Source organism: Dicentrarchus labrax, unplaced genomic scaffold (assembly GCF_905237075.1).
Source record: "Dicentrarchus labrax unplaced genomic scaffold, dlabrax2021, whole genome shotgun sequence".
NCBI classification, from domain to species: domain Eukaryota; kingdom Metazoa; phylum Chordata; class Actinopteri; family Moronidae; genus Dicentrarchus; species Dicentrarchus labrax.
Genome location: NW_026136721.1, coordinates 26,771,496 through 26,783,151, shown reverse-complemented (window position 1 = coordinate 26,783,151; position 11,656 = coordinate 26,771,496). Strand labels below are relative to the sequence as shown.

The 11,656-nt window shown below is 39.1% G+C and overlaps 1 protein-coding gene across 1 annotated transcript; it reads left to right on the top strand.

The window, feature by feature from the left end:
• Positions 1-2,283: 2,283 nt before the first annotated feature.
• ppm1kb (protein phosphatase, Mg2+/Mn2+ dependent 1Kb) lies at positions 2,284-11,305 on the top strand. The gene is made up of 7 exons (XM_051384895.1): positions 2,284-2,422; positions 3,649-4,157; positions 4,452-4,552; positions 6,772-6,937; positions 7,473-7,617; positions 7,758-7,892; positions 9,190-11,305. Exons 2-7 carry the CDS (start codon positions 3,715-3,717, stop codon positions 9,319-9,321), a joined length of 1,122 nt encoding a protein of 373 aa, XP_051240855.1. The 5' UTR covers positions 2,284-2,422; positions 3,649-3,714; the 3' UTR covers positions 9,322-11,305.
• Positions 11,306-11,656: the final 351 nt, after the last annotated feature.

Sequence of the window (11,656 nt, the reverse complement as noted above, 5' to 3'; positions counted from 1 at the left end):
TAAGCCATGAAATATGACAGAACTTCTTACCTGGTCGACGTTTGTGTATGGAGCTACCACTTGAATTTTCCCGCCATTCTGAATTGGCACCGTAGTGTGTTAGAAATTTCTGACACCACCATATGGTAGCGTAAGTACCCCATATACGTACCATAACACCCCCAATTCAGCAGTGAACACAATTGTGGACATAAGAGCTAAAAGGTGCTGTCCACGTATGTGACCGCTAAGCCCCAGGAGATTAAGGGAAGAAAAATTGGAATTGTAAATTAAACAATTGTCTAATCTATTAAGATGTTTTCAACGTTTTTCAAAAGGAAAAAATAACTTTTCTACTTTTGTTTTGAAGTGAGAAAGAATAGATGTCCATGTGGTGGTAACACTGAAAATTGGTGACACTGCTATTTATTTGCACTATGTCTGAATAAAGATTTCACAAATCTGAAACTGTGTTTTAAAGAGTATCTGGCCTCTCTGGGGTAATCTAGTCCAGTCCAGGTACAGTGGGTTTTTGATCTGGACCTGGTCCAACGTGGTCTAAATATGTGGGAAGACCAGTAAAATCTCCCCTTTTAGCATTTTGACAAGTAGAATAAAGTTTTCACAAATTTGAAAGTGGGTCTCATTCAGTGTTAGGGCTTTATCTAAAACTTTAACAACAGTAAGATGAGCTAAAAAAAAAAAAAAAAAAAGGATCGGTCGTTCAGCACTGTAAATTAAATCTCCCTTAAGTTTACCCTTAACTACCGAATCAGAAGCTTCGAATCAGAAGCCAACTTCAGCGTCGTGGAGAAGCTCCGATTGGTCCGCCTTACAGGAAGAGCAGGTGTTACAACAAATCCTGTGACCCATCACATTCTGGGTGATCTCAGCCAACGTTTCTCTATCTTTCTGTATCATATCCTGTATTTTGATGATGACTCATGTAGTGTAAAGGAAGCTGAAAACTGTAGCAGCATTAAAACTCAAATCTGCATTTTCTTGGGGGGGGTAGAAAATGTGTTATTACTGCCAGAGTAGGGCTGTGAGTCTATGACTATGTGTGGACATTAATATCCTTCTTGAAACTGATGTATGTATCTGTCTGATTGAATATTTGTAATCTTCTTGTTAAATTTCTTCACAGATGCAGGAGCAATTGATGGCACTGGTTTTGACTGATCCAGTAGGAAATCGATCATTTCGAACAAACATCTAGGGTTATTTGGTTGGCATTTGGAGGAGCATTAATATTAAAATATATTTATCCCTTGTCGGTGGAACTAGTAATAAGTGTAAAAAGTGCTTTATTTTCCCCTGAAATTTTGTGTAGCAGCAGTATACAGTAGTATAAGTACAATACTTGAGTAAATGTATTTAGTTACTAGCTCTGTATGTGTTTTGAGCAGCATGAGATGTACTATAAGCCACTTATTATTTGTTTGTCTAGCTTTAACTGAGTGGATAGAAGAGTGAGGATGTTTTCCTGTATGTTTTTAAAAAAAAATCTAAATTACATTACATTTACATGCTGAAGAAGCTTATAGGATAAGATAAGATAAGATGTACCTTTATTGATCCCCCGTAGGAGAAATTCAACTTACACACAGCAGCATAGGAGAATGTAGTGCGGAGATTACAGAAGTGGAAGTACAATAAGATATCACAAAATAAGAATATTACAAAATATAATAGAAAATACTAACTATAAATGAAAAGTATATACACTATATGCAATATGCAAGTAAAAATGGTGTGCGGAAATTTGAGCTGAACTATGTGAAGATGACCGAAGGGTTTTGGATGACTACATCCAATAATAGTTGCAGTTCAGGTTGGGAAAGAGACGATGCAGTAACAAGGAGTTCATTATGCCAAGGTATGTGTTGGTTTCAGCCAAGTTACATCATGCTTCAGGGATGGAAAAATATGTTGTTTTCTTCACAGAGGCATCCGTTTACAGTAACATTATTACAGTCTACTAGTAAACAGGGCATTAGCAGCTGGTTAAAGAGGAACTAGGACATGTTTAGACCCAGAAGAACTAGTAGGAACAAAATGAAAGGTATGTATGAGAAACTAAACACGTTGAGGGAAATTCACATAATGGTATCCATCGCTACAGCGCCCTTCTACATCACACCCGTCTCTGATTGGCTGCAGAATGCCAAAGTTGTCGATTCGTGATTGGCGCATACGGCTGTCATTAAACGTCTGTCGACCAATCATCTGCGCTGAACGTAGGGGGGCGGGGGGGAGGGGGGCGTAGACGTTCCCTGCACGCTGATTGGCGCGGTCACATCAGAGGCCTTGTTTGATAACATTGACGATTCAAAACACAGACGGGACGAGACGAAGGCGGCGGGTTTTCATTCATATCAACCACTTCTGTTCAAGAAACGGCCACGGATTTCATCGTATTAATACATCTAAGACATCAAAGGTATGTTGTTTTTGTTTTTTAGTTAACACACAGCCGAGGGGTTCAGGCGGTGGTCTCAGTGTTGTTGGACAAACTGCGAACTTCTTGCTGACTAGCCACGTAGCTCGCTAGTTAGCTAAAGATAGTTATGTAGCTAACGTTAGCTAGCTAGTTAACGTCAATGCCGCCGAAACCGAAAGGGAACTAACCAGGACGTTAGTGCAACAAAAATGTGATATTTAGGAGTATTAAAGTATAATAACTGAAACACGGACACACCCCATCTGACACTTGTGTTATATAATCTGCATACTGATGTATTGTTAGCGCCAGCAGCTAACAGTTAACCTACTGTTACTGCCTCTTGATGTTACACTACTGCACTCACTAAGTTGTGAATGCTGTTGGATGTGAATATAAAACATTTGTGATGCTTTTCAAGCGTTAGGCTGTTTGTAAACATAGGGATAACGCGGGGGCTAGTATCATAATATTATAAAAGTTTAATCACGATCAACACTAATTGCTTATTTTCATCGTTAAGATAGTTGACTAAAATTGATTGTATATGGAAAGAGTTGAGGCTTGTCGTGTCCTTTAGTTAATTGATTAAGATTTATGGTGCTGCAGCTAACTCGTCTTAGTTATTCGTTAATCACTTAATTGTTTTGTCAGATCTTAGAAAATAGTGACAATGTCCATCACACTTTCCCAAAGGCAAAGGATATATATAAATACTGGCCCGACCACCAGTCTAAAACCCAAAGATAATCAGTTTGTTATATTTAACAAAGAAAGGCATCAAATTCTATTATTCAATCCAGGAACCAGGAAATATTTGGCTTTTTTTTTGCTTGAGAAATAACTGGAACATTTAATCAGCTATCAGAACAGTTACTGATTAATTTTCTGTCAATCAACTAACCATTTCACATCTACTAAAGAGTTATTAATTAAGTACTGTGCATTTATTTCTTATTTCCTACAATCCTTAACCAGGCCACTGTTTTTAAGCACCTTTTGTAAATAAGTAAACGGTTTGCATCATATTAACCTGGTTATACCTTTTTGAGATTGCTGGAGGGAGGGGGGATTTTTAGTTTCAAGAGACCTTTATGGCAAACAACACAGGGTTGGTGCATGTCAGACATTCTGGTATGGTGGGCCCTGCTGATCAAACAAAAAAGATGTGTTGTAATAGTCATTAAAATTCCCCGTCTAGCCTTAACCAACCGATTTTCCCTCAGGGTTTGGACGGCAAATCCTTCTACCTCTGCATCCAGTGCTTCTCCAGTGTTTGTGCTGTTAGGGTGATGTCAGCGGCCTGTCTCATGCGCCTGGCAAGGTGCAGTGGTCTTTTACAGAAAGCCCCATTCCCATTCCAGCAGGACAGCCACCTCCAGTTCACAATCGTCCGTAGACAACTGTACAGCCCTTCAGGAAAACGGCACAGCAACACACGCTTTGATGCAGACAGCAGTGGCCGCCCCACTACTTGGGATTCATTTGGCATCTGGGACAATCGGATTGATGAGCCCATCCTGTTGCCTCCCAGCATTCGCTACGGCAAGCCCATTCCCAAAGTCAGCTTATCGAGGGTAGGCTGCGCCTCGCTCATTGGTCAACGCAAGGAGAATGAAGACCGCTTCCAGGTCTCCCAAATGACTGACAACATCCTATACTTTGCTGTGTTCGATGGGCATGGTGGGCCGGAAGCAGCCGACTTTTGTGAAAAGTACATGGAGAAATATATCAAGTAAGGAAATTAAGAGATATGCAAAATTAACTTTTTTTTTTACCGGCTAATAAATACTGAAATTTAACCAGTCGCTCAGTAGATTTGTTTGGTTTTTGTTAGAAAATCTGAAAGCCACTTGTTTATTTTTACCAGCATTTAGTTGATGACGGGTGCTAATTTTGTTCTGGATATGCAGTTATGACTTATCTATACTGTTCAATGTCACAGGAAATGAATTGAATGATTGCGAAAGATAAGTCATACCTTTTTGTAGCTGATTTACTGATCAATATAATCTTTTGGTTGTTTCAGGGACCTTGTGGCAGATGAGCCCAATCTGGAATTAGTTTTAACGAAGGCCTTTCTTGAAGTAGACAAAGCTCTTGCAAGGCACTTGCACTTCTCTCCAGCTGGTAGGTTCTTTTATGTTACATGTACGTAGACATACTGTGTATATACACACATAGTGACTGTAATTAGGGCTGCAACTAATGATAATTTTCATTATCGATTAATCTTCAGATTATTTTCTTGATTAGATTAATCAGTTGTTTGGTCTATTAAAATGTCCATCCAAGTTGCTCAAAATCCAAGGTGATGTATTTAAATGTTTTGGGTTTTTTTAGCCCAAAACCCCAAAATATTTAGTTTAATATGATTATAAATCAGAAATGTAGGAAATCTTCATATTCGAAACGCTGAAAACTGTATTTTTTGCCATGTTTGCATGAAAATTTACTTAATCACTTATCATAATAGTTGGCTATTATTTTTCAGTCGATCAACTAATAAATTAGTTGAATAATTGTTGCAGCTCTACATGTAACAACACTTTTTCTTCTTTCTTCAAAAACTTACTTTTCCTACTTAGGTTTAAAATGATTGGATTTCCCAACTGACATGACCCGAGCACTTCTGGTTAGAGGTCTGTCATTTAAACCAAAGGCACTTAATAAGTAATGAATAATAAACCAGCTACAAGTAGAGCAAACACACTAGTGCTTCACTGCTTCCAGTGCTACATCTACGCATACAGGAAGGTGACAAATTAAAGGGAAAAATGTGAGTACATGTGTGGATAAACATAGCGAATGTGGATCTTTCCACATAGGGCTCGAGGGGTCACTGAATGGTTTTTGAGTATGAAAATGATGTCAGCCATATGTTATGGTCTTCACAGACCTGTAGAGTCTATGCCAGTGAACATTGAAGCTCATTTAAACGCTTATGGTGGCCCGACACTAAATGTTGTTTTTTCCTTTAATGTGTTACCCATCTTTTGATTTTATTTTTCTCAGTCTGCAAAGCATATTGTTTAACACAAGCACTGAAACTGATATTGGGTGTAATTCGAGCTTCCCTCGAACAAATGAATGCAAACAATTTCTCTCAATAAATCATATGGTGTACATGTGTTTCTCAAATGGCATTATATCTGATTTAGGTTATCTGTTGATATAAAAGCTAGTATATCTATAATGTGGCCATACATCGGCCACGTTGTGTGAAATGTCCCAATATGCCTGTGTGTGTGTGTGCATGTTATCTACGGCAGCTGCTGACCCAGCTAAGAGCTGGAGGCCCTTGGCACCAATGTGGATGACGAGAGGCTAGATATTGAAGGAGAGTCCAGCGGGTCCTAAATCCTGGACTACTGGAAGGTTCCCTATCTTTCTCTCACTCTTCTCTCTCTCTCTCTCTCTCTCTTCCTTTTCTTTTCTTCTCACCAAGTGTATGCAAAGCTTCTTGTGAGACAGTGCTTCCGTTTGACAAGTTGTATGAGATGTATGTTGTCAGTGACAGATCTAGTCCATGAGATTCAGCATGTTTAATATGCAGATTAGGTAAAAAAAGCAAGCTTAAAATCTCAATGTAGTCCTCTCATTTATTTCCATGGTGTAATGCAGGCCTACAAATGTCAGCAGAAAAATCTGTTTAATGACATTGATTGATTGATTGATGTGATTTTTGTCTTCCCTGAAGGAAGGACCTCAAGTTTAGTGTTTATGTGTAGCTAAATATCTGCTGCTCAAACATCATTTGCCAGACACATAAATTTGGTTGGAACCATGTTGCTGCTTTCAGTGTTAAAATAACATCTCACAGCTTGCCTGCATTAATGAGAACAAATTACCAAGTAGTCAGATTTGGTATTTTCCTTTATGACAGATTAGTGGAGAAGATAAATGCATGCAAAACGTAGAAGTAAAACAAACCCCTCTCAGAAAGTTTTAAGAAAAGTAGTTTTCTATTTTAGATGAGTCTATGTGTTGCTTTTGCTTTTTGAATACAAATTTAAATACTGGCCACTGGTGTTGTGTCAGGTAACATTTATTATTTTTATGTTCAACCAAAGACACAAGTCTGCTGTAATATTTGCTCTGGACCTCAACTCTGTTAAAACAGTTCGACCTGCATGTGTGACTGCCTCCTCTATTGTTAACTGTGCAATCTCTAGTTTGTTGTAAGTCCACTTTATGACTTCCCACCCATGTGTTCATGTTTTGGTGTGTGGATGTGAGAGTGTGAGAAACACCGTGTGGTTGTTGTGAACAATGTGAACAGTGACGTTTTGTGTGGAGCTTTTTTATGGCACATTCCACCTCTGATGTTTCCTTTCATGTCTCTGTAGCACCCGGGATGAATGCAGGAACCACCTCCACTGTGGCCCTGCTGAGGGACGGCATTGAGCTGGTGGTGGGCAGTGTGGGTGACAGCCGCGCCATGCTGGGCCGCAAGGGCAAAGCCCTTAAACTCACTGTCGACCACACTCCTGAGAGGAAGGACGAGAAAGAAAGGTACGAAGGTGTTGTCAGTTTAGACAAAGCACATCAGCGGGAGATAGCGGTAAGACACATATTGGTTCCTGAAAGACACAAAAAGTGTGTGTTTTCAGTTAGGGCTTCATTTTCAGGGTTGTTGTACCTGTTAGAAGAACTTTAGAGAAGGACAAATTAGACCATCTAAACTCGTATCCATGAAAAAATCTGTTGACTAAAAGAAGGTACTGAACTGTCCATATAAGGATTGATTGCAGTTATTTACATTTATTGATTGTAAATTAAGCTCACCACTGGTTTTTAATGTAGGAGATGTCTCGGTGACATATCTTAAGGTAACTGAGAAGCCCATCAAACATTTGGCGTTGTGTACTGAGTCATCACTAACGATGGGTTGGGGACAGTGAAATTAGTTAAATTTGTGTTCCCTGTTGAGTAAAACCCAACATACTAGGTTTATTTTTCCTGAAACTTGAGAATCCCACATTTCAAAGTGGTGTTATCAGTTCTGATGTATCTTTGTGTTCCCCTCTCCCTCTGCACCCGCCTCAAGGATAAAGAAAAGCGGGGGTTTTATCACCTGGAATAGTCTGGGACAGCCAAACGTCAACGGCAGGTTGGCCATGACCCGCAGCATTGGAGACTTTGACCTGAAGAACATGGGGGTCATCGCTGAGCCTGAGACCAAGAGAGTAACGGTAGGATTATACATTTAGGACTTAAAGACACTGTCTAATTTAGGTATTTTAGGATTTGATTTGTGTTCTCTGCAGTTCAGTGCTACATGGCGGAAAAAAAGAGTTAGAATTGTTGCTAAACATTGCTTTCTTTTCTTCAGTTGCACCATGCCCACGACTCGTTCCTGGCGCTGACCACAGACGGCATTAACTTCATTATGAATAGCCAAGAGATCTGCAACGTCATCAACCAGTGCCACGACCCCAAGGAGGCAGCTCAGAGAATATCTGACCAGGTAAGACGTTTATCGTTGGCTTTTAATACGCCCACAGTGAAACCACACGCTGTATGTAAAGTAGGACACTTTTGTGGTTTGAATGGCTGTGTGTTTATGCATCGTCGAGTGCATTTGGGTGGTTGTTCATTGGGAGGCAGACAGACATATTCATTGAAATAAATGCTTCCATAAACGATGTCCACGTGGATGAGCCTTTAGTCACACACATCAGCTTATAACCAGATTAACTTGTAGCATGTACGCTGTTGAAAGTCTTTCAGAAAATACTTACTAATAATCTACACCAAGGCAGTATTGTGTACAAGCACTCTGCTCTGTAGCTTATGAATACACACCACTCATTTTAAGTATTATTCCTACGTTTTTGTTCCTTAAAGGATAAGAAAATGGTGTGCAGTAGCCATCGATGTTCTGTATTTTGAATCAGTCGCAACGTTGAAAGCAACTGCGTTCTGTCTGTTAGCACCTTAAACCTAATATATATATATTTTCACACCTATCTCTCACATTGTGTTTTGCGCCATTGCCTCAACAAAGCATCTTTCACTCCCAGTACGCGTTTCTGTAATGAACTGGTGGACAATCTCCCCTCGCTCTGCCCCTTCAGTCTAGTGACAGTCACACATGCTCCGCTGAATAACACCTCCTCCACACACAGTTGACTTGCTGTTGTGAAAAAAGACAGACAGGGAGTGTGTGTGTGTGTGTGTGTGTGTGTGTGTGTGTGTGTGTGTGTGTGTGTGTGTGTGTGTGTGTGTGTGTGTGTGTGTGTGTGTGTGTGTGTGTGTGTGTGTGTGTGTGTGTGTGTGTGTGTGTGTGTGTGTGTGTGTGTGTGTGTGTGTGTGAGAGAGAGAGAGAGTCAGAGGTCAGAGTAGACGTGTGTAGAAAAGAGTACTGAAGGGAAAAGCAAGGTGAGCAGATTTAAAATAATTTTTAAATTGAGTAAATAAGATAACAATCTATTAAAAGGGGCCACTGTTTTGTTTTTTGTAATGTTCTAATGTTCTTCATAAAGGAGTATATGTTGAAGTTCATGGGATTGTTTTGTTCTTGTTTTTTAACGTGGTATTGAATTGGATATGGAGCATTATTGAATTTTCCTGGTATTGGTATCACCTACTAAATATATCCCTAGCTCCAGTATAGCCTGAATTAAATGGAAATAGGCCACCATAAAGTGTAGGTGTATGCATCATGGTTCTCTGTGTCAGAAGAGCTCAGCAAGCAAATGGCCAGTAAGCAGGCCTTTTATATACATACTGTATGTTAATGTCCTCTCCTCTCTCTCTCTCAGGCTCTTCAGTATGGCTCAGAGGACAACAGCACAATCATCGTGGTGCCGTTCGGTGCTTGGGGAAAGCACGAAAGTTCAGACTCAAGTTTCTCCTTCAGCAGAAGTTTTGTGTCCAGCGGTCGCTGGGCGTAGTCAGTGGGGTGTCGGATGAAAAGGTGTGGTCTCCGGACCTTATTATTGTGTGCAATACAATCAAACGATGGTGTCCTTGTGGAAACATTATAAAGAGTGTGGTTCTGTTTGCCCAAACAATAATACCTAAGTTACAACGTGTTATTTAGAGTAGCATGATATTTATTAGCCTCTGTGGCGTAAGAGGCAGTGAATTCATGACGTTGCACTAAAAGAAAAACATCCTCTTTATACAAGGTTTTATCTATTAGCAAGCCAATGACCTTAGAGGTGCTAAAAGCTGAGAAGTGTTTGAATGGCAGACAGGAGTTCATGATGACCTGCAGCCCGTCACTCAGCGAATATGTAGACTTCTCTACGTTAGCTAAGATTTTAAGACTTTGTGCCTGTCTGCCATTCAGTTCATTTTTTATCTTTTTAGCTGTTCATAATACCCAAGTTTGCACTTTTTTTATTTTCATGGTTAACTTGAATAAGTTGCATTTAAAAAGAAAAAAATAAGAAAAGTGCATCTCGATTTTACCAGTTTAATTTCTCAGCGATAACCGTAGAATGACACGCAGAGAAGTAAGTGGGAAGGTATAATAATTGAACTAATTTGCCATTCGATTGGAATTAATTGAGCCCTTGAATGAGAATACATACTTAAAGCAACTTCTGAAGCAACTGGAATATAAATATCATGGCCAAAGTAAGTCTTAATGACTATATGTCTGTTCTGGAGTCTCCTTCTCAGTTTGTGTATCTAAATTAGACGATACAGAAATATTAACAGTTTAATCTTTGAAACTGATTTATCCCCGACTGCCCCATAAACAATGTTTTTAACACTTGTTGTACTTAACTGAAGCTCCATTGAAAAGCATAGATTGCCCAATTGCACAATCTTTGGGAGAAACATGAACAAAACCCTGAATGTTCTGTGTTCTAGTGAACTAGTGTGAATGGAGTTGCCTAATGCTGTTTTATATCAACAGCATTTCAGTGGCTGAGTCTTGACGTGTTTAAAAAAAATAAGGTATTCATTTTTCTGGCAATTTAAACATTGCTCACGCTCGTATAAGTGTTTATATCTGTGCTGATTTGAAACAGGTCTTGTTACGGCACAGAGAAGTGTTCAGGGTACACAAATGTATAGTGTATGTTTTGTAAATAATTCTATTTATGTACATCTGGAAAACTGATAGTTCTCTGTTGCATAACTCGTCTAAACAGAATATTTCACACGCAGGAACTTTGCCTAGGTGCTTGCTTGTATCGTGTGTGTGTGTGTGTACACCATTTTGAGTGTAACTCTGTTACAATCAGTAATTCCTCATTTTTAGGCCATTTGAGTGTCACTCAGAAAGAGCGAAAGCACACTTAATGCAACACTAAAGAACTGTTCAGCTAAGAGCCATGTAGGACAATGTGAATGTTTGCTTTAATGCCCTCCATGACTAACGAATACAATCAAAACCCTGTTGGGTTATAGGAGTAATTAAGCTGTATGAGTTGTCTTGGCTGACCCTAATGTGAGTGGATTTATTTCCAGGCAGATTTAAACCATAAGATCGTGCCGTTATGGTTCACTGTTGGATCTTTTTGTTTTGTGGTTGTTGAAGCTAGACAAATGCAAAACTTCATATTTATCAGCATTGTTCCGTTTTGTGAGACTTCTGTCATTATTTTACCACTTACATATGTTTTGTAAATAACTGTTTTCCTCCTTCGTTCGCATATTGAATGAAACCTTGATTTATTGTAAGGACTTTGTCTTTATAACATACTCATTACAAGCCTCCTCGCCTGTTAAAGTCATCTATCAGACTGTGTTCAGTTTTTATTTACTGTATTCTGTTTTACTACCGTTCAAATATAATCATTGCAGCTGTGGATCTGTACCTGGGACCTAAATGTGACTGTTTGAACTACACTCTGTTTGTACTGTATTTTTGGTCTGAATGGCTTGTGAGACACTTCAATTAAAAACTATACACCAAAACTGATGTTGTCTTTGTTGAATATGTTGTTAGAACAGTTCAATGTTTACTGTATTATGTCACAATCATAAAACCACAATAGAGATTTTTTTTACACTGACATAATGTAGCTGCAGTATGTCCCATGATTGAAACAGAGGGTGAGGCAAAAAAAATTACCTGTATGTAATCATAATTAAAAACATAATTAAAAAAAAAATATCTAAAAGTTTTAATCTGACCTTTTTATTTTAAACATAATTAAACTGTTTCTGGCTAACTGACAACTCCTGCTACTTGTGTTGCTAGGCAACGTCTAGCTAAGGAAAGGGTCAGGCCAAAGCCACTTAAAGTTAGATTATTATTGGCTTTGG

Excerpts from the sequence above, each read along its gene's own strand:
- ppm1kb (XM_051384895.1), top strand. The coding sequence starts at position 3,715 with ATGTCAGCGGCCTGTCTCATGCGCCTGGCAAGGTGCAGTGGTCTTTTA. Across the intron at positions 6,938-7,472 it reads AGGAAGGACGAGAAAGAAAG|GATAAAGAAAAGCGGGGGTT; the intron begins GTACGAAGGTGT and ends ACCCGCCTCAAG. Across the intron at positions 7,618-7,757 it reads CTGAGACCAAGAGAGTAACG|TTGCACCATGCCCACGACTC; the intron begins GTAGGATTATAC and ends TCTTTTCTTCAG.